Genomic DNA, 22,189 nt, shown 5'->3' on the forward strand with positions numbered 1-22,189 from the left:
CATCATAGTTGGGTAAAATCTGAGAGCAGTGAATGGGAGAGTACCACAAATAATTTTTTTGCTTTCTCATTTGTTCAAATAGCAAAAGAAAAACTACACGATAGTGTTTTCACGACTTTCAATCAAAGGAAAAAAATGAGCTAGACTGATATCGGTAGTCAGAAGAGAGAGCAATGTCAAATTTACCGCCCCTCCCATAGACGTGGCACTAGAAACCCTCAAATAGCGTTAACTAGTTTTTTTTGTAACTTGATGAAAAAGTGATATAATAGAAAGTATAATGTTATAAATGTACATATATATTTTTAAAAATCTAAATATAAAAAACTTTAAAGGATTTATGATGATGATGACCGTTGAAACGCGTCATCACAGGCTTGTTGTGAACAGTTTTTATTTTGAAATCGCGATGAACAGTTAAAAGTTATCTTATCCAGAAAGATAAATGGTGTCTTCTCCTGTGTTTGCGTAGTTTTATAAATGATTTACCTTACAAATGATTTACCAAGGCGGACGCTGCGTTCACATGTAAATGATAATCATAACAGTTGGTGTGGAACAGTTTTTTTTTCACTGTGAAGGGAGCCGCACGTAGTAACCTACACTCATGTAAATAATTAAGCTCATTAATTAAACCTGCATCGCATATTTATTTAACTGAATCGTCCCCTTTGTGAGGGTTTTCACTATGCGTCATCAATCAGCCATATTGGCGGCGCTGAATGTAAACAATGCCACTGAACCGAACGAAACTCGCAGATTATTGCTGCTGAAAATAGTGAATTATTGTCATGTTTTGGGTTGTACTAATCGGTCGGATCGAAAAAAAAAACATTTGGAGTACTAGACTGCCAAAAGTTATAACAAATCAAGGAGACAAGTCTTAGAAACAAAAAGCGTTTGTGGTCGGCCAAACTGAAACAGAACCAGGATTTCCAGTGCAAGAATCTTCACAAGATTTGTGTTTGTTCTTATCATTTCTGGTCAGGTAGGTAAAATATTAGGCTAATATCTTAATTAATACTGCTTGTACGTATATTTACCACCTATAAACTTCAAAATATTGTGCCCTTTCCTGTTTACCAAGTCCTTCTCTATATGATTTAGCAGCTTCCACACATTTTTTCTGTGGTTTAGACAGCATAAATTAGCAGAACAACGCATTCAGTTGTAGATTAACCATGTAATTCATGCTGTTGTTTACATCTGAGTATTGCGTTACGCATTCAGGTAACTGACCAAACTGACATAAGTGCAAACCCTCTTTAGCTTAAACAGCTTTGTTTTGACTTTAAATGGGTTTAAAAATCATGCAGCCTTGGAAAACGGCCAAATAATGTGTTTCATGTGGAAAGTGCCGCTTCCGGTATTTTGATGATTAAGCGGCACAGACAAAATTCAATCGAGGATTTTTTCAAATTGAGTACTTGAACTGAATCGAATAATCGTGACAGCCCTACACGCAGCGTTTCATTTCAAAAGACATTAATTGATGGACGGGGGTTGTGTGGATGACTTGTGGATTATTGTGTTGTTTTTATCAGATGTTTGGACTCTCATTCTGATGGCACCCATTCACTGCATAAGATTCATTGGTGAGCAAATGATGTAATGCTAAATGTCTCCAAATCTGATGAAGAGACAAACTCATCTACATCTTGGTGGGATGGAGGGTGAGTACATTTTCAGCAATTTTTTTTTTTTTTTTTTTTTTTTTTTGTATAATTTATTTCTTTAAATGAAAGGTCTGGCTTTCCGAACATAATGGTGTCATAATGGTGTGTGAGAGTCATTAAAAGAACACATTACAGCTGATCCACTCATGAAAAACATGTCTTTATTTTCATAATGTCTGACAACTGCAGTCTGAAGACATTCTGACTGACAACGACAAATCTTTAGTGTACGTCTTTCAATCACAAGATGGGATATATTGCCTGCAGATACAGTATGTAATATGTATTTAAAAAGAGTCATGGACAAGGTCAAGGCATTTTTACTGATGCAAATTTTGCACGTTGTCCTTCAATGGGGTACAAATACAAAAACTAAATAAGCTTTTAATTTCACGTCATGTCTAGAATACTTTTTAGAGGTGCAAATTTTGATCCAGCAAAACATACCTCAGTGAGTGTCACTCCAAAACTGTCCCATAATAATGGTCCATGAGGCATTTTAACAGGAGTGCAGAGTTAAGTACAGGAAACACAAGACCCTGACCACTTTCACAAACATACTCCATTTACATGTATTGAAGTACAATCACTATCATTTGTGTATGTTGCCCTATCTCTGAACACAGAAACATTACCAAAATCTACCACATATCAGACAAAGCACTGATGATGGTCACCAAACAGCTTTTTTTTTAAACAACAGCCAACTGATGAATATCTGAAGGGTGTCCCAAACAAATTACTTTGCAAACCACTGGCATATGCACTGCCGTTTAAAAGTTTTTTTTTTTTTTGTAAAAAGTCTCTTTTGCTTACCAAGGCTGCATTTATTTGATCAAAAATACAGTAAAAATAGTGAAATATTATTACAATTTAAAATAGCTGTTTTCTATATTACTATATTTTAAAATGTATTTTATTCATGTGATGCAAAGCTGAATTTTCAGCATCATTACTCCAGTCTTCTGTCACATGATTTTTCAGAAATCATTCTAATATGCTGATTTGATGCTCAATAAACATTTCTTATTATCATCAATGTTGAAAACAGTTGTGCTGCTTAATATTTTTCAGGGCTGAATAGAAAGTTCAAAAGAACAGCATTTATTTGAAATAGAAATATTTTGTAACATTTCAAATGTCTTTACTGTCACTTTTGATCAATTTAATGTATCCTTGCTGCATAAAAACATTAATTTCTTTAAAAAAAACTTTTATTTTCTTAATTATGATTTCTAATGTTTAAAACATACCAAGTGGTGTCATTGTCCAAGTTTGTAAATGTATTCATACAGTATTTATTTTAAAAGCCAATTTATCTTTTTTCAAATTATAATTTTAAAATGCCAACTGATTGTGGCCTTTATAAAAATCATTATTTATTTGAAATCCTTTTAGTGGGTTTCATTTAAACTTTATATTTTGATACGGTCAGAAGTATTCACGCTACAAAAAATCCTTCCAAAATAATATCTGGCTTTATGTGTTAACACGTTCAGTGGCTTCACTAAATCAAACATTGAATCAACACCTTTTCTACACACTTTTGATACATAAGACACCCTTATCTACAGCGAAACTCCACCCACTTTTCGGAAGACCACCTCTCGTAAGCTTTTAGCTGAAGAACATTTAAATGTGTCGAACGTTTTGGTGATTCCATGTTTCAGATATTGCACTTTATATACAGTACCCAACAGCATTATGGAAACTGAATACATAAGGTATTGTTTGTGATGCATGGCACTTCATAGCTCTCTAAATATAACACATGCAACATAACCTTTTTCATTTTTAAACAACACTGATAACCCTTGAACGGTTTCATTCCAGCTGATAAATTAACACGTAATATTCCAAACAAAAGTGAAATCACAATCAACAGATTCTTGTACAGAAGTTCACAGAACGGTACTACCTATGAACATTGTCACACCACTTCAGTTTGAAGACCAGTGCCAGCCATCCACACTGACTCTGACACACCAATGACATCGCATGTGGACTCTTGCTAGGCACCGTTTCAGTAAATTGGCACCTGGTAGGTTGGGGCGTTGGAGTCCAGGTTTTCGGTGAAGGGTGGGCTCTGGTATGTGTCGTTGGGCTCGGTGCTCGTGCCAGTGGGGTAGGGCTGGACGGGCGGGTTGCCATCCATGTGCTCTGTGGTGAAGAGGCTCATGTCGGTTCCTAGCATGTACTTCTGCACCGCTCTTACAGTCAAACCAGCCTGAAATACAACGAGGATTCAAATGACAGTCACGCATTAATATCAAACTCTCATTAAAAATAACTACTTCCAACTCTGACCACTTGTACTGAAGAAACCAAACGCTTTTTTACTACTGGTTCAAATGGTAAACGGGTTTGAATCATGCAAACGGTATGAAGTGCCTACACTGAGGACAACTGAGCGAGCTCTATTACAGTAGTATTACAGAAGGTTCAGACACTCACTGATGCTTCAGAAAGAAAAATGATGCATTAAGAACCAGGGGGTGTAAACTTCTGAACAGAATGAAGATGTGTACATTTTTCTTATTTTGCCTAAATATCATATTTTTTAAATTTAGCACTGCCCTTTAGAAGCTACAGAAGATACTTACATGTTTCCCAGAAGACAAAATAAGTTACATTTACCCTGATCTTCAAATTCCAAAAGTTTTCACCCTCCGGCTCCTAATGCATTGTGTTTTCTTCTGAAGCATCAGTGAGCATAATATCCTTAATATTATTAATTATTAATAATTACTATCCGTAATAGTTGCATATGAGTCCCTCAGTTGTCCTCAGTGTGAAAAGATGGATCTCAATATCATACAGTCATTGTTGGAAAGGGCTCAAATATGTAAAAATGCTGAAAAAGAATTTGTGGGACCTGAAGGATGTTTTTGAAGAACAGCAGGCAGTTCAGCTGTTCAGAACAAACCAGGGATTCATGAACAACTATCACTAAACATTAAAATAAATACACAGCAGTGGATCATTCAGGTAACAACATAGTATAAAGAATTAAATGTATGTAAACTTTAAATGGGGTAATTTTTATAAATTATTATTTTCTCTTATAGACTAGAAATAAAATATCTTTTTCAGGTCAGTATTAAATAAAAAATAACGTGCATTTTGTATGATCCCTCCTATTTTGGTAAAATAATTAACATTTTGCAAATTCTGCAAGGTGTATGAAAACTTTTGACCTCAACGGTATATATAATTTAAATATTTGCGGTTAGTAAGATATTTATACAAAAAAAATTACACTTTTTTTTAAAACTTTTTTTTTTTTTTTGGAGGATTATATCATAAATCTTCTGTAACATTATAAATGTCTTTACTGTCGCATTTGATCATTTGAACGGGTTCTTGCTCAATAAAAGTAAAAATATACAAAATAAAAATTCTTAAAAAAAAATCTTACTTGCCCCAAACACTTGAATGGTAGTGTATCACGGTTCCCACTAAAATATTATAGATTAATAAATTATTACAAACAGATGTGTGTGTTTGTGTATTTTTAAACATGAAATATTAATTTAACAATTACTAAAGATCAAGACAGGATATATATTTCACTTGTTCAGTAACTGTAAGAAACAGCCTAGGTTTTTCACCGTTTCATTCACATCAGGACACACCACCAAACACTATTCTCATCCTCATTCATGGCGGCAAGGGAAAAGGAAGTAATTCTATTATATGTTCCCACGTCCCCTGAGGGCTGAAACCAGTATGTAGAGCAAGTTAATGTCGATGAGATAGGTCATGATATAACAACTTACTCATGGACTGTGTTCTGCATATCCTGCCATTTCAGCTTTAGTTTTAAAAAAGAATGGCGGTTGCACTAATAAAATGTGTTTTGAATTCTGTGTAGAGATAGTTAAACTCATTTACCCAGGTGAAGATGGAGAAGAAGGAGAAGGTAATGGCAGCTCTGGCAGCATCCGCGCCCTGATTTAAGGGCAGCTCATCTGGGGTGGTGCGTTGCCATTGGTTGGCCAAGAAGCAGAAACAAACGAACCACAAAAATGCCCAGAAGCCTGTAATCATGCACAAAATACAACAAGAAGAATATATTAGAGTAGCAGTGTCAATATAGTTTACTATACCGCCCCCCCATGTTTACATAAATATACAAAATGTCTTCTCTCTGGAGATCATGAATCATTGCCAGACCCCTTGAACAATTCACCGCTTAAAAATAGCAGTCACAGAGAGAGTCTCAGGCTGTTTTGGCATGCTCTTATTGTTTACCTGAAAATCCAATGTCCAGCATCACCGCCTTCTTCCTGTCTTTAATACTGCTGATCTGTTGGAACTTCACATCAAGGATAATGAAGAAAATGCATGCTAGAAATGCTATGAGCCCAATGGTGGTTCCGTAGTTGCAGGCATTGTTGTTCTTGTTGAAAACGCAATAGAGCCTCTCACTGCCATGGTTGACGTAGCCTTCATTTATTATGGATCCAAACACGACCATTGAGAAGATCTGCAGGGGAAAAGATACGCATGATGTGTTTTTTTTTTTTCTTCATGATGGCACTGTTAAAGCCATTATAAATGACATTAAAAACCATTACAATAAATACTATTATTATATGGCATGAAGTGACAGAAGCATCCTATACTGTAACAAAAAGCAAATGCAAAAACTTGATTTAATAGTAAAAAAAATAATATACACATTTTCATTTTATATGATATATACATTTCAACCTAAAATCTGTAAATTTTTTAGGTTTTTGTTTTTAAAAAGTCAATTCTGCTCACCAAGCCTGGGTTTATTTGATCCAAAATACAGCAAAACAGTACAATTTTGAAATATTTTTACTATTTAAAATAACTGTTTTCTTTTTGAATATATTTTAAAATGTTATTTATTTCTGTGATTTCAAAGTTGAATTTTTAGCATCATTACTCCAGTCACACGATCCTTCAAAAATCATTCTAATATTCTGATTTGCTGCTCAAAAAACATTTAATATTAAAATTATGTTGAAAACAGTGAAGTAGAATTCAGAAGAACAGCGTTTATCTGAAATAGAAATCTTTTGTAACATTATAAATGTCTTCATCATCACTTTTGATCAATTTAAAGCATCCTTGCTAAATAAAAGTATTAATTTGTATAATTTGTTTTCCAAAAAAAAAATTATAGTAAAAAATTATCATACTGACTCCAAGCTTTTGAATGGTATAGTGTATAATGTTACAAAAGCATTTTATTTTAGATAAATGCTGATCTTTGGATCTTTCTATTCATCCTCAAAAATATGTACTCAGCTGTTTTAAATATTGCTAGTAATATTAATAAAAAAACGTTTCTTCAATTAGAATGATTTCTGAAGGATCATGTGTGATGAAGACTGGATTAATGATGCTGAAAATGTAGCTTTGATCACAGGAATAAATTGCATTTTAAAATATATTCAAATAGAAAGCAGTTATTTTAAATAGCAAAAATATTTCACAATATTACTGATTTTGCTGTACATTGGATCAAATAAATGCAGGCTTGGTGAGCAGAAGAGACTTCTTTAAAAAACATTACAAATCTTACTGTTCAAAAACTTTTGACTGGTAGTATGCTTGACATTTTTTTTAACTTTTTAACAATTTCAAACTTAACTAATAATCAGAAAAGCATTAGGCTATATAATGTAGTAATGTTAATTGATGTTAGAATTACATTGCTCTTTTAATTACAAATCAGTTGTTAGAAATAAAGAAATATTTCATTAAGCTACAAAATGAAAGAGAAATATAAACTTACACAGACATATGATCCGTTGTCTGACCAAAACAACGCAATTCAATAAACATAATGCTTTCTAAATAGACAATAACTCAACATTGTCTCAACATTGCTGTTGACAATAAGTCAACATTTTCCACCTGCAGGGCCAACTATTGTTCTGTACACAAGAAAAAAAAAACTGTCACGTTTTCAAAAGGTACTAATATTGACTTTTATAGTACTGATAGGCTATACTTTTAAATGTAACTTTAAGGTACTAATATTTATTTTATTTTTTGAGAAGATATTAAAGCCTATTGTCAGAAGAAAGAAAAGCCCTTGACTTGTATTGCACAAAGCTGTGGTCCACGTGATGTGTTTGTCTGACGCAAATAAAATCAAATGGAAGTAACAGTACGTGCGCGTATAGTAATGCATCAACCAATCAGAATCGAGGCGCCGGTCATATAGAAGCAGACTGTGGCTGCGGCTCAAAACCTAGTGGGCAGCCTAAGTAGACAGCATTTCTGAGCAACACACAGAATGATGCTCAAACACATGCGATAGCTCATAATGAGGCAGCTCGCTATGTATTGGGACACACTATAATGATGTTCTTACTGAAAAACCGTATTGCATAATAGAGAAACGTTCAACCGTGACATATGACTCGTTTATTGGTTTAATAACGTAAATAGCCAGTATTTAAAAATATTATTTCTTGTTTTGGAGTCACGCCTAGAGATAGACCTATGGATAAAAAATAATACATAGCCTAATAATATAATGGTGTTACAAACGAATGCATTCTCCTGCCATAACAAACAAAACGATTGAAGAATAAGCGCGAGTATTTATATACATGCTTTCGTTTTATTATTCTAGAAGGAATCACATGAGTAACCTCGTCACCAGAGGCAAATACGCTTCATGACATCAATACGTCAATATTTTCAATATAAACGAGCAATAAACGCATATCCATATGAGCGTCATATTTCCCAGTGACCTCGTTTAATTATTAAATGAGCGCGTAATGAAAATGTTCTGATTATGATACGTTCTGGGTTATTCTCACAGAGCACATTTGTCTCTTCTAGGCTGATACGGTTATTCGTAGGTAAATAAATGTCTTACCCAGGATAATATTCTAAGGATGGTCTGCGGCTGTTGGAGAAAGGCAATAGGGTCGAACGCAGCCCCGGCTCTCCCAGCGCCAAATGAACCCACTCCGTCCATTTTCCTCCTACTGTTATTCAGGCTCTGGGCTGTGGGTCGAGGTAGGCACACACACACACTCACACACACATACACACGCTCACACACCCCACTGCCTGTCACAGGCGTGCGCAATCTCTCTGTGATTCTGTGTATTACATTGTCTCAACAGCAACATCTACCGACTACAGCTCGTCCTCAGCTGGGAGACCGCTAACTTCATAGAGCAGGGCCTCTCAGCTTTAACAACAAATGGAGGATTTCCTATATTTTATGAAGGATAAGGTACTGTTTTGAAGATAACTGTTCCATAACCAAAACAATATCACACAAAAATATTAGTTAACCCCAAATCTGAGACTTACTTTAATCAGTGGAACACAAAGGACTATATTTTTTTTTTTAAATTGCATATAATAAAAGTCATTAGGGACACAAAAGAAAATGTTAAAGGGGTCATCGATCCTAAGTTCACTTTTACATGTTGTTTGAACATTAATGTGTGTTGGCAGTGCATGTACAAATCTACCCTATAATGATAAAAATCCATGCAGTGGGTTTTAATTAATCTGTAAAAATAATATCCCCTTTTCAAATTGAGCCATTCTCAGATGCCTGTCGTTGTGGTGTCACACCCACAGAGGCCACGCCCACCATAGTTGATTGACATGAGCTCTTACCTCAGACCAGCTGTCACAGTCCGACCTCTTTGTTTCAATGCCGGAGCAGGGATGTAAGTTAGACAACAATATCTCAGATTGAGCTACTGAGGTGTTGTGTTGCTGGATGTAATAATGAACATAGTGGTCGTCATTTACTCCCGACATCTGAGCCGCTGAAGATGCAGTGGATTACATTTGTTTGTGAAGGGAATGCGCCTCCCGATCAACATATATCCGTCTATGTTCGCGCGAATCATTTGTGATCCAGCTTCACTTACAGCAGAAGTCAGTATAAGGGTTTTTTATGAATCTTTGCGATCGCCTTTCCTAATAATGTGCTAGTTAACAAGTTTAGCGGCTAAATACAGCTAAAGTAAACAGGCTCGTCACTCCACAGAGAGAAGAGAGGGGCGGGCCGAGCAGAGCTCATTTGCATTTAAAGCAGCCTCGACCAGAACAGGATGATTTTTTGCAGAGCTGATTTTGGCGAGGTAAAAAGGGTGTTGTTTTACACAACCATTGAGAATTTTTAACCAAAGTATATTATAGACTTTTCATTAAGAACCTAAAGAATCATATCAACTTGTGGAAAATGGGCATCCAATGACCCCTTTAAAAGCATTAGCTCTTCACATGGCTGAATGCAATTCTAAGACAGTGATGCTGGCATTATCATTCTCCACTGCAATGGTAGAGTCTTCAAATAAATAATACGCAAATAAAAATGATTTTTCATAATTAGGAAAGCAGTGTGGGAAGATTAGGGTATAGCATTTAGGATAGACACTACCAGTTTTTGAACAGTAAGATTTTTATTGTTTTTTTTTTAAAGAAGTCACATCTGCTCACCAAGCCTGCATTGCATTTATTTGATCCAAAGCACAGCACAAACTGTAATTTTGTTCACTGTTTAAAATAACTGTTTTTCTATTTGAATTTATTTTAAAATGTAATTTATTACTGAATTTTCAGCATCATTACTCCAGTCTTCAGTGTCACATTATCCTTCAGAAATCCTACTAATATGCCGATTTGCTGTTCAAGAAACATTTGATTTGATTTTTGATTTACGATTATTATTATTATCAATATTTAAAACAGTTAAGTATATTTATTTCAGGATTCTTTGATGAACAGAAAGATCCAAAGATCAGCATTTATCTGAAATAAAACGTTTTTGTAACATTATACACTACACCGCTCAAAAGCCTGAAGTCAGTATAATTTTATTTTTTATTTTTTGGGGAAAGAAATTATAGAAATTGTTACTTTTATATAGCAAAAAAGACATTTATAATGTTACAAAACATTTTTATTTATGATAAATGTTCTTCTGAACTTTCTATTCATTAAAGAAACATGAAAAAAATCTACTCAGCTGTTTTCAACATAATTATAATAATAATAAATGTTTTTGAGCAACAATTCAGAATATTAGAATGATTTCTGAAGGATCATGTGACTGGAGTAATGATGCTAAAATGTAAACTTTGAAATCACTGGAATAAATTACATTTTAAAATATATTCAAATAGAAAACAGTTATGTTAAACAGTAAAATATTTCAAAATGTTACTGTTTTTGCTGAACTTTGGATCAAATAAATGCAGGCTTGGTGAGCAGAAGAGACTTCTTTAAAATTAAACTAAATTAGTGTTCAAAAACTTTTGACTGGTAGTGTAATATAATAGCCTATCTTTGCCACATTTATAGACAGCAAATAATCATGCAAATGAATTGACTTTGAGCCTCTGCTTAATCTTAATGCAACTGAACATGACCAACAATTAATTGTTTTTAACCCTTCTTGATGAATTGAGACCTCTAAACCATTGGTATTCCACTAGGAAAGACAGCACACTTCCATGGGGACCACAGATTGCTTGAAATGATTTAAAATAACAATAATAATAATAAAAATATTAACACTTTTTTAGTGAAAAAATATTATGGATAGAAAACTATTTTATCTGTTCTTAAAATAATGATGGATTTGTTTATTATAAACTAGGGCTGTTAAACAATTAATCACAATTAATTGCATCCAAAATAAAAGTTTGTGTTGACATAATATTTTTGTTTGAGTACTTTGTACATTTATTATGTATATATAAATTCACACAAATGATTATATATATAATCATATATATATGTGTGTGTGTGTATGTATATATATATATATATATACATGTATATAAAAATAACATGTATATATTAAGAAAAATGTTATATTTATATATAAAATATTTGTATATACACATATAATCTAAATTGTTTATATATACTATACATGTATATATATGTGTGTATATATTTATATATACATAATATACACAGTACACACACACATATATTATATGAACACAAACTTTTATTTTGGATGTGATTAATCATGATTAATCATTTCACAGCCCTAAAAACATCTTTTTGCTTCACAACACATTAATTGATGGACTGTGGTCATTATTTGTGGATTATTGTGATGTTTTTATTAGCTGGTTGGACTCTTATTCTGACGGCACCCATTCACTGCAGAGGATCCATTGGTAAGTGATGTAATGCTCAATGCTCAATTTCTCCAAATCTGTTCTAATGAAGAAACAAGCTCATCTACATTTTGGACAGCATGAGAGTACCTTTAATTGCCACTCCACGTTTCCGTAAATAAAATTTTTGAAAACAACCTGCTTTGTTTTTATAGTGTAAGCCTCAGAAATATCTTGGTGAATATTCAGTTACTGGCCTTGTGGTTAAAAGTTGACAACTACTGCACTAAAGAAAGCATTTTGACAAGTTCATCCAGTTGCCTTTGGGCTATTCACAATAACTAAGAGCTCAATAATTACAAAAAAATATAGGCCATAACACCATAGTGTTGTAGACAGCAGTACTCTCTATTAAAAGCACAGTACAGACAACTGTATATCAATAAATCACTCTATCAATTAGTGCAAAGTCAACATGTATCATGTTTACGCATGACTCCTGAATGGCACTTGCAACAAACAAGACTAATCCACATAATCAGTGTGTGACTGCATTTAGTCCATGTTCATGATTGTAGGTTTTCAGTCACAAGATCCATCTTTCCAGCCATCTCGCCATCGCTCGTCCACCTTGCTGCAGTCAAACTCTGGCTTGCCTAATCGGACGTTGATGTCATTATGGAGGCGACACAGCCACTGTGAGAGGTTGTGCCGACTGCTAGTGTCTGGTTGATTCGTTTTTAATCTGATAAGAAACAAGAAACATATGCTACCAAACACTAATGTAAACACTGCAGTGCTTCTGCTGAAATGCTGAAAGACAAACATAAAAGCCATATATTACAATAAATGATATTACAATAAATGACAACCTTGATCTCAGGTCCTCTGCACACTCCTCACATGGGAAAACCTTTGAGAAGAGATTGATGAATTGTGTCATCTCCCCCTTTTGTTCCGTGCTCGGTGCGTCTGGATAATATGCAGCCATAGTGTGAAGAAAAGACCATGAGCTTCTGCCCAGTTCCTCTCTGTCTAAAGGGCATTCAACGGGCTTAGTCTCCTCCACCGCCCTGCTCTCCTGTTCAACATATCACATGACACATATAGCACAACAATACTGTGTAAGATCCATTTACATATTTCCTAGGAATCGAACATATCTCTGGGTTGATGCAATGCTATGGTAACTGAGCTATAGTTTTTAAACAGAAACCATAATCATGATTGGCTTCTCTGTTAAAACAATATTCTGCTCGTTTTCAAACTACTTTTCTTAATGTAACCTAAAAGTATTGATAGATATTATAATAATTAACCACAATTCATTTTGTGATTACAAAAGTTTAAAGAACTGCATGTCCTTAAATAAAAACAAAAACAATAAAGACATATGATTTTAGTTTACCCTGATATTGTGTTTGTTTAGCATTTTAATTTATATCAGAGCTTACTAATTTTATTATTTACTGTTGTAATTAGGTTTTATTACATTATAATTTTATTCATATATAATATAATTTTATTATATTAAGAATTTATTACATTAATGACGTATTAAGGTAAATACTTAAATGTCATCCTGAGGCCCCCTGGTTGAGAACCACTGGAACAAATCATGGTATATTATTATAGTAGCTAAGATATTCACAAAGTATAACTACAACTGTTGTAATAGTTATACTTTGCATGTCAGATCAGTCTGTTCACCTGCACTGAGGCTAAGGACGTCTGTTTCTGCAACTTCATCCATGATTTAAAATCCGTACACGCTCGGCACGGTTTCTTTTTCGGCTCTCCGGTAGTGGGCTGATCCTTACTTGGGCTTTCCTCGGGTGGTTTGCCAGCCACGGGGAACGGGAAGCCATCCATACCCGCGTTATTCTGTGTTGAGTATCGCGACCCCGCGGGAGCTGCCATGTTTAAAATCGGAAGATGCGTTATGTACCAGAGGGGTTGCCAGATCTCCGTAGAAAATCCACCAAATCAAGCTTGGAAAAAAAGCCCAAATATCAAAACTTAAGGCATGCCACTCTCAAACCATTTACGGTTTGCACTAAACACATTTTACAACGTACACACTCTGTTTTCATACATAAAATCATCTTACCTTAATATTAACAGTTGGTGGATAAAAGTTAATTTAAGATAAAACCCTTAATTTTTAAACTACTTGAAAATAACTATTTACAGTTTTATGGTTTTGTTCTAAGGCCACGTTTAGTTTTTGTCATATTTCTGCACACAATCACATTACTAGTCATCTAGCACAGTTTTATTTTGCGTAATATAAACTGTATCCACCTTTTTCTTTACCGCGGAAGTAAGCCTATGGGTGAGATTTCCGGTTTATTAGCCGCTATAAGGAAAAACGAGACGAATAACAACTTACAGTAAATAGTAAAACTATTTGCACAACAAACCAGTGTGTTCATACTTAAGATAATACATTAAAATAATATGGTAAGACACACCAATTCGCAATATCAAGCAGCAAAACGAGCTATTTTAGCTAAAAAATAGCTGGACGCAGATGAGACCGACAGCCACACGCATAAAATTTACAAATGGCCGTGCCCACTTTTCAGGGAGAGGTGGATAAAGTGAAATATTTCAAAACAAGCAAGTTTAGGAATAGCCATATTGTGTGGTAAAACCGCGGACTTGGCAACCCTGTATTTCCGAGGTGATCGAATCGTTCTTTTGAGCCGGATCTTCTATTTGAACATGCTATTTCAAGGGTTCACAAAACTGATCTGAATTATTCATAAACAGCATAGGTGCCTTCACAACGCCTTTTTACAGCATAGACAAAATAACGACGTAATTATGTGCTGAGGACGTAAAGCCGAGCATTAAACCGATTCTTTGAAATGACTATTCGATTGAACCGATTCGTGTAAATGATTGAGAATTGAAGTCCAGCTACTGTTATGCATCATAGGAACGTTTGTTGTTGATTATGTGTTGGTTATGTCAGTTACCCAGAGTATGTCAACGGCGGGTAAACATACTATAACTGGCATGTCACAATACATTTAAGTACTGTATTAAAATCTATGTTCAGGACTTAAATATTAAAGAATTTGTTTCACTTCGGAGCGATTTCTCTGCAGCACTGTCAGCCAGCGGGTGGTGACGTCACTAGCAGTCCATGCTGCAGACTTCGGGCTGCCCTAAACTGTAATTATCAAAATCTTCACTTCTAGAAATACACGAATGACAATATCTGATACTTTTTGAAGAGTTACACTTATATAAGTAGCCATCTGGCATGATATTTGAATGACAGCTCAATCTGCAATAGTGTTTGATAAGTTTGTATTAAGTGCCTGCTAGCTTAGCTTACTACTGACAACGTAGCCAGAGAGCAGATGGTCTGTGCAATATGACTGACATGCTTTATTTCTCACTGCTGTAATGTTCACAGGCTTCCCATAAGGAATATATCACACTTGACTGACAATGGGGATTCTGGAGAAGATAGCAGAGATAGAGAGAGAAATCTCTCGAACACAGAAGAATAAAGGTAAGCCAAGATCTTTTCTTAAATGTCCCGTCATGGGCCCTTTGTATGTGTTTACTCCTAATCAATTAAATTCTATTCTTCCAAACTTGTTTTGCAGCAACTGAGTACCATCTGGGTTTATTGAAAGCCAAGTTAGCCAAATACAGAGCCCAGCTTCTGGAGCCCTCAAAATCAGCTGGAGCCAAAGGTGAAGGCTTTGATGTTATGAAATCTGGTGATGCTCGAGTGGCTCTGATTGGGTTCCCCTCTGTAGGCAAGGTAAAAATCATATGTGCAATATTTTTGATGGTCTAATTGAAAATCTAAATTGGAACAAGATTTGCTCCTTGCTATGAAAGTAAAAGAATTATCTTTCAAATTGTTTTACCCTGTCAAACATTTGTGTCCCTGGAACGCAAAACCAGTCATACGGGTACATTTTTTTGAAATTGAGATTTGAAAAAGCTGAATAAATGAGCTTTCCATTGATGTATGGTTTGTTAGGATAAAACAATATCTGGCTGAGATACAACTATTTGAAAATCTGGAATCTGAGGGTGCAAAAAAATCTAAATATTGAGAAAATCACCTTTGAAGTTGTTCAAATGAAGTTCTTAGTAATGCATTTTACTGATCAAAAATTAAGTTTTGATATATTTACCTTAGGAAATTTCTAAAATATCTTTATGCAACATGATGTTTACTTAATATCCTAATGATTATTGATATAAAAGAAAAATCTATAACTTTGACCCATATAATGTATTGTTGGCTATTGCTACAAATGTACCTGTAATACTTACGACTGGTTTTGTGGTCCAGGGTCACATTTCATGAAGAAATATAAATCTGAATTCACACAGAAACTTTTTATTTCATTTTGGGCCTGTCACTATAAGAACAACTTTGGAAAAGTGTTGTCCTATTTTATAATGATAATATTCTGGAAGCTAGAAATCATAACTTTTAAAGACATTACTTTAAGGACACGTGTTGTTATAGATGTATTTCCTCTGCAAATTATATACCCACAAAAATAAGTTCACCAGCAACAAACCAACATTTTTTTAAAGAATCTACAGTAAATAATAAAGAAAGTAAAATTACTTCAATGACTTTAATTCATATAGTTTAATTTATGTATAAATTAATTTCTTGCCTTCATGTTGTTTCTTCTCCTCTTTGTTCTGTCTTTAGAAAATTATTAACTCCTATTCTGTTGACAATGGGTGTATTTTCTATTACTAATATGTCAATTTTGTTTAGTTTTTTTGCACTAAAAAAGAGACATTCACTAATTTATTGTGTTTTTATAGTCTACATTTCTCAGTTTAATGACATCAACAGAAAGTGAAGCAGCTTCATATGAATTCACCACCTTGACCTGCATTCCTGGTGTCATTGAGGTATTATTTATTCTAAAATATTATAATTATTATTATTTCTCTCTGTTTTTATTTAGATCTTATTTATGTTTGTTATTATTAATAATTATAATTTTATAATTATAATTATAACTTTTTTTTTTTTTTTTTTTTTTTACAATTCCAGTACAAAGGTGCCAACATACAGCTACTGGATTTGCCTGGTATCATTGAGGGAGCTGCACAAGGTATATTTATTTGTTTTAAAGAGTAATGTAAGTTTGTACATGTGTATATTGGCATACTAAATTTGTCCTGTATTATTGTTTTAAAGGTAAGGGCAGAGGTCGACAGGTCATCGCTGTGGCCAGAACTGCAGATGTGGTCATCATGATGTTGGATGCAACTAAAGGAGAGGTTCAGAGGTGAGCTGGAGCAGTGGAGAATGTTTGCACTGTTTGGGCTATTGCTCTGTTTGTTTGACCATTGTTGTTTTGTTTTTTAGGGAACTTCTGGAAAAAGAACTTGAATCTGTTGGCATCAGACTCAACCGCCCCAAACCAAATATCTATTTTAAGGTCAGTGTTTCACTTTTTTTTGTTGTTGTCATAGTTTGTCCAATTCTGATGATTTCAGAACGATCATGTGACACTGAAGACTGGAGTGATGATGCTGAAAATGAAATTTTGCCATCACAGGAATAAATTACGTTTGAAAACATATTCAAATAGAAAACAGTTATTTTAAATTGAAATAATGTTTCACAATATTACTGTTTTTTTTAAGCAAATAAATGCAGCCTGAGTGAGCATGAGGGACTTTTGATAAACATTAATGAACCTTTATCAACAAAAAGACTTTGGATAAATATTACTGAACTTTTATCGACCACAATTAATAGAGTTATAAACAATGATTAATCAACACAAAGCATTATATGTGAAAATGCCCATTTAAAAACATGACCTCCTGAAATAACAGCATATAATGAGAAGTATTAGTTACATTTAGATTTTGTTGCTCCTGTTGCATATCTTATTGCTTACATGTGAAATATCTGTTTTTCAGCCTAAGAAAGGTGGTGGCCTGTCATACAATTCAACGGTTCCCCTCACACACTGCTCTGAGAAGCTTGTTCAGCTCATTCTTCATGAGTACAGTATCCTTTAGCCTTGTTTATTCACTCTTTCATTTTCCTGTAATAATAAGCGACATATCAGACTTAACGTGACTGCAGAAATCTTCAACGCTGAGGTTTTGTTCAGAGAGGACTCCACTCCTGATGAATTTATTGATGTCATTGTGGGCAACAGAGTGTACATGCCTTGCTTATATGTAAGTATATTTTTCAATATGTCTGTCAGCCTAATACAAAGCTTCTCAGTTTTGAACATGTCAGCAAATTTAAAATTGGTCTCAGTCGGCGCCAATAGCCTTGTCGTTAGTGCGTCGCAACTGCGCTCACAACGACCCGAGTTCGATTCCTGTCTCGGTCCTTTGCCAATCCCGCTCCTCTCTCTCCTGTCATCTCTCTACTGTCATTAAAAAAGGCATAAAAGCCCAAAAAACAGTTTAAAAAAAAAACATAAAAATTTGTCTTATCACAGGTGTACAACAAAGTGGATCAGATTTCTATAGAGGAAGTGGATCGTCTTGCCCATAGACCTAACAGTGTAGTGATCAGCTGTGGCATGAAGCTGAATCTAGATTACCTCCTTGAGCAGTTATGGGAATACCTGGCTCTGATCTGCATATACACCAAGAAGAGAGGAGGTAAGCTATTTTGCTCCTCAGAGTATAGTAATATGGAGTGTTTACACCCTAAAGCATTGGTTCTAAACCTTTTTGGCTTAAAGATTTCCTGTTGTTCAGCATAATAATAAAAAAAACCCCATAAAGGGTCATATATTTACAAGATGTGTTGATACATGGAATTAATTAACCATTAGTTTTTTTTAAGCATTTTTATTGACATTAGAGTATTTAATTAGTTATTGATTCATTAGATCTTTTAGTATAAACCATGTCTGTTTGGCGTCAAACAGTTTTTGGTTCATTTTAGTTTTCATCTTCTTGAACAGGTGGTCTAGCGCAGTGGTTTTCAATCCTGGTCCTGGGGACCCACTGCTCTGCACATTTTGTATGTCTCCTATATCTGACACACTCAGCTGAGTTCGTGGAGCTCTCACCTATACAAAATGTGCAGAGTGGTGGGTCCACAGGACCAGGATTGAAAACCACTGGTCTAGCATAAGGTTCACGTTTGAATCCATTTTAAATTTAAATCATAGTTTAAATTTGTAAAGTTTCCTTTCAGAGTTCCTCATAACAACTGAAAATAAGTAAATAAAAATAAAACCCAAAACTGCATGTTTGAATTTTTGTATTTAGTGTTTTTATTCTCCTAGTTCTTACTCCTTTTTATTTTTATTTTTGTTAAGAACGCCCAGATTTCGGTGACCCTATAATCATGAGACGAGGAGCATCAGTTGAACATGTGGTATGTCTCTGTTTCATTGTCCTGTGATACTTGCAACTTTCATGGATTCATATGTATAGATACTCATATGGACCAAATGTACCCACAATGTGTGTGTGTGTGTGTATATATATATATATATGTATATATATTTGCTAAAGTAAGTATTGTCTACAAATATATGTGCACCTGAACGTGTATTTCTATTTTATACACACACACACTACCAGTCAAAAGTTTTTGAACAGTAAAATCTTTTATTTTTTTAATAAGACTCTTTTGCTCACAAAGTCTGCACTTTTTTGATCCAAAGTACAGTAAAAAGTCAGTTTTTTTTTTTTAAATATTTTTACTTTTTAAAATAATTGTTTTATATTTGAATATTAATATATATTTATATTTGAATATTTTAAAATGTAATTTATTGCTGTGATCAAAGTTACATTTTCAGCATCATTACTCCAGTCTTCAGTATCACATGATCACATGATGTGCTGATTTGCTGTTCAAGAAACATTTTTATTATCAATATTTAAAACAGTTAAGTAAATATTTGATGTATATAACTGATTCTTTTATGAATATAAAGATCCAAAGATCAGCATTTATCTGAAATAAAAAAAGAAACATAAATTTGTAACACTATACACTATACCATTCAAAAGAAATGATAGAAATTAATTATTTTATTTATCAAGGATGCTTTAAATTGATCAGAAGTATAGCTAAAGACATTTATATTGTTACAAAAGATTTCTTTTAATTGTATAATTTAAAAATATTTCAAAATTGTACTGTTTTTGCTGTATTTTGGATCAAATAAATGAAGCTTTGTGAGCAGAAGAGACTTCTTTAAAAAACATTGAAATCGAAAAAAAATTTGATGGGCTGTGTGTTTATAGCATATTGATCAGATTCATGATTGTGGTTTTTATTTCTTCCAGTGTCACAGAATCCACAGGACATTAGCTAGCCAGTTCAAATACGCACTTGTCTGGGTAAGATCCTCCTTCACCTGAAATATACTGTTGATTTTGTTCCATGTCCTTTTTTTTTTTTTTTTTTTTTTTTTTTAACTACTTCTGTCTTTTTGCATCACAGGGAACAAGCACAAAGTACAGTCCTCAGAGAGTAGGACTGACACACATCATGGAACATGAGGATGTCATTCAGGTTGTGAAGAAATAAAATCTAGTCTTCAGATCCACTACAATACCAATAGAACATTTCATACACAACAGAACATTTTTTCTTTGACAACTGCAGTATTTCATGGAGCCTCATGGAAAAACCTGTGATCAACAATTAAAAAGTGATTATTTTGTTTATGAAAATCATCCACCTGACAAAACCCATTCTAATAAACAATATTCACATCTTTGTTTTATTTTTGCCTTTCATGATATGAAAAAGTGCTCTTTCTTAATAAACTGAATCGGACATGGACAGTTTGTTGAGACTGACAAATCAAAATTTAGTAGTTTGAATCTTTAAATAAACTGAAGGTTTGACGATAAAGAATCATATTTCAGACATTTAATATTCTGTACTTTTATAGAGTACTAACCAAATTTGTGACGTCGATCATGTAATCTCTTTTGTACATGTTTTAGTGAAGCGTAACCAGAAAGCTTAGGATACATAAAAATATATATGACCACCAAGGTCAGATGACAAAAATGCAATGGCCATCATAAAGATCAAAACCAAACGGATGGATTCCACCAATCCTGGTTGAGGTATATTTTACGAGCCTCTTTGCTAACATGTCATAGTCTGAAAAGATCAGAGTTCATTCTTACATGAATCACATAGTTAAGAGCACTTGTCCAGTTGACCCATGTCAGTTGCGAATAGTTCAAGAAGATACATCATGTTCCTCTAAGGAGCCCCAGGCTGTTGAACTTCAACACTACAATTCTCACCAGGTGTGTTGGTTATTTTTCTTGTTTTATGGTGTTTTAGTTAATCATTTAAATCATTAAGGGTCGGGTTCATCAGTAATGACCCGGGTGAAGAGTTAAGGAGATTTGGTGCACATATCCAAGAGTTATCTACATACTTTAATAGAAAGAAAGACATGAAACCCACTATTTACCTTGCTGATGTAGCGTTTCCAGCATAAAACGTTCGTTTCTGCATTATTGTTTGATAAAGTACAATTATGTGGTGAGGACTTTGTCTCATACAGCACACCATTAGTTTCAGTTCACATCTTAAACATGGGTGGTGACTCAGAAACACTCCACAAGATGTGAACTGTTAGCTTTCTGTATTCATCTGAAAGCCTAGAGCAGCCTACTCTATTCATTACAGAAAACTAGTATAATAGACGACATTAAAAATGCATGCTGAGGCACTCGGGCTGTACAACACAACGGACAAGTGTGGAGTGGGGAATTATCAAGCCATTGGAAGGCTGTTCCACTTCAGGCTTGATGGGTCTTTGTGTAATTAGCCTACATTTCCAAGCGCTAAAATGATGAGCAGGATGGCAAGAAACTGTTTTGGAATAACTTGAGGAGTGACGTTTCTACGCTGGAGTTGCTTTGAATGAGTTCGGATGGAAAGATAATGGTAAGGAGGACGAGTGCAGTGCCGATGCGTTACGCTTGTAAACATGATGACACCTGATGCTGGGGCCATATGGTGCAGTGTGTGTGTGTGTGTGTGTGTGTAAGGTTGCTCTCAGAGAACCGAGTGCTTCAGCTTTAAATACTCCATTCTGAGTCATTTACTGCTCATCATGAGGGTTTTATTATAGCATAATAAAAAATCATAGATGTGAACATAATAGTTTGATTATTGCAGTCTGACATTGTGAAACAAAGCTTTTATTTAGCATTTTCTAACTTCTGAGGAAGTTACTCAAGCCTCTTTAGTACTGAGCAAATGTATTTTACTACTAGGACAGTCTAGTGATATAAACTGAACGATTTCTCTTTAAGTTTTTAAAAAGTTAGAAACGGTATTTATTCCTGGTCAGAGCAACTACAAAGAAATAACCCACACAGCAAACTAACATAAAATCAACATAGAATCGACGTTTCTCCTGGCGT

General features: G+C 34.2%; 4 protein-coding genes across 6 annotated transcripts in view; 2 read left to right on the plus strand and 2 right to left on the minus strand.

Annotated features, from left to right (window-relative positions):
- Positions 1–1,815: 1,815 nt before the first annotated feature.
- Positions 1,816–8,776, minus strand: syngr3a (synaptogyrin 3a). The gene is made up of 4 exons (XM_051106700.1): positions 8,551–8,776; positions 5,931–6,165; positions 5,571–5,716; positions 1,816–3,903 (listed from the first exon to the last, which is right to left on the minus strand). Exons 1-4 carry the CDS (start codon positions 8,650–8,652, stop codon positions 3,700–3,702), a joined length of 687 nt encoding a protein of 228 aa, XP_050962657.1. The 5' UTR covers positions 8,653–8,776; the 3' UTR covers positions 1,816–3,699.
- Positions 8,777–12,013: 3,237 nt separating this feature from the next.
- Positions 12,014–13,713, minus strand: gfer (growth factor, augmenter of liver regeneration (ERV1 homolog, S. cerevisiae)). The gene is made up of 3 exons (XM_051100203.1): positions 13,490–13,713; positions 12,652–12,860; positions 12,014–12,524 (listed from the first exon to the last, which is right to left on the minus strand). Exons 1-3 carry the CDS (start codon positions 13,697–13,699, stop codon positions 12,362–12,364), a joined length of 582 nt encoding a protein of 193 aa, XP_050956160.1. The 5' UTR covers positions 13,700–13,713; the 3' UTR covers positions 12,014–12,361.
- Positions 13,714–14,872: 1,159 nt separating this feature from the next.
- drg2 (developmentally regulated GTP binding protein 2) lies at positions 14,873–20,517 on the plus strand. The gene is made up of 13 exons (XM_051097603.1): positions 14,873–14,962; positions 15,210–15,308; positions 15,406–15,566; positions 16,604–16,693; positions 16,839–16,899; positions 16,986–17,076; positions 17,157–17,229; positions 17,720–17,810; positions 17,889–17,986; positions 18,259–18,424; positions 19,093–19,151; positions 20,075–20,128; positions 20,232–20,517. The coding sequence occupies exons 2-13, from the start codon at positions 15,245–15,247 to the stop codon at positions 20,316–20,318; spliced, it is 1,095 nt and encodes a 364-aa protein (XP_050953560.1). The 5' UTR covers positions 14,873–14,962; positions 15,210–15,244; the 3' UTR covers positions 20,319–20,517.
- Positions 20,518–20,921: 404 nt separating this feature from the next.
- The window catches only part of myo15aa (myosin XVAa), a 63,441-nt gene continuing 62,173 nt past the window's right edge, over positions 20,922–22,189 (plus strand). For all 3 annotated transcript variants that reach the window (XM_051106120.1, XM_051106121.1, XM_051106122.1), the window contains exon 1: positions 20,922–21,058. In XM_051106120.1, the coding sequence (XP_050962077.1) occupies positions 20,933–21,058 (126 nt within the window). In that variant the 5' untranslated portion in view covers positions 20,922–20,932. The remainder of the gene's footprint in view (positions 21,059–22,189) is intronic.

This window comes from Labeo rohita, chromosome 3 (genome assembly GCF_022985175.1).
Source record: "Labeo rohita strain BAU-BD-2019 chromosome 3, IGBB_LRoh.1.0, whole genome shotgun sequence".
Taxonomy (NCBI): domain Eukaryota; kingdom Metazoa; phylum Chordata; class Actinopteri; order Cypriniformes; family Cyprinidae; genus Labeo; species Labeo rohita.

Coding starts and splice junctions, on each gene's coding strand:
- syngr3a (XM_051106700.1), bottom strand. CDS start 8,652: ATGGACGGAGTGGGTTCATTTGGCGCTGGGAGAGCCGGGGCTGCGTTC. Junction 6,166..8,550: donor TCCTTAGAATATTATCCTGG/GTAAGACATTTA, acceptor TTTCCCCTGCAG/ATCTTCTCAATGGTCGTGTT. Junction 3,904..5,570: donor TCTTCTCCATCTTCACCTGG/GTAAATGAGTTT, acceptor GTTGTATTTCAG/GCTGGTTTGACTGTAAGAGC.
- drg2 (XM_051097603.1), top strand. CDS start 15,245: ATGGGGATTCTGGAGAAGATAGCAGAGATAGAGAGAGAAATCTCTCGA. Junction 16,900..16,985: donor CATTGAGGGAGCTGCACAAG/GTATATTTATTT, acceptor ATTGTTTTAAAG/GTAAGGGCAGAGGTCGACAG. Junction 17,077..17,156: donor ACTAAAGGAGAGGTTCAGAG/GTGAGCTGGAGC, acceptor TTTGTTTTTTAG/GGAACTTCTGGAAAAAGAAC.
- gfer (XM_051100203.1), bottom strand. CDS start 13,699: ATGGCAGCTCCCGCGGGGTCGCGATACTCAACACAGAATAACGCGGGT. Junction 12,861..13,489: donor CGTCCTTAGCCTCAGTGCAG/GTGAACAGACTG, acceptor TATGTTGAACAG/GAGAGCAGGGCGGTGGAGGA. Junction 12,525..12,651: donor GCAGAGGACCTGAGATCAAG/GTTGTCATTTAT, acceptor GTTTCTTATCAG/ATTAAAAACGAATCAACCAG.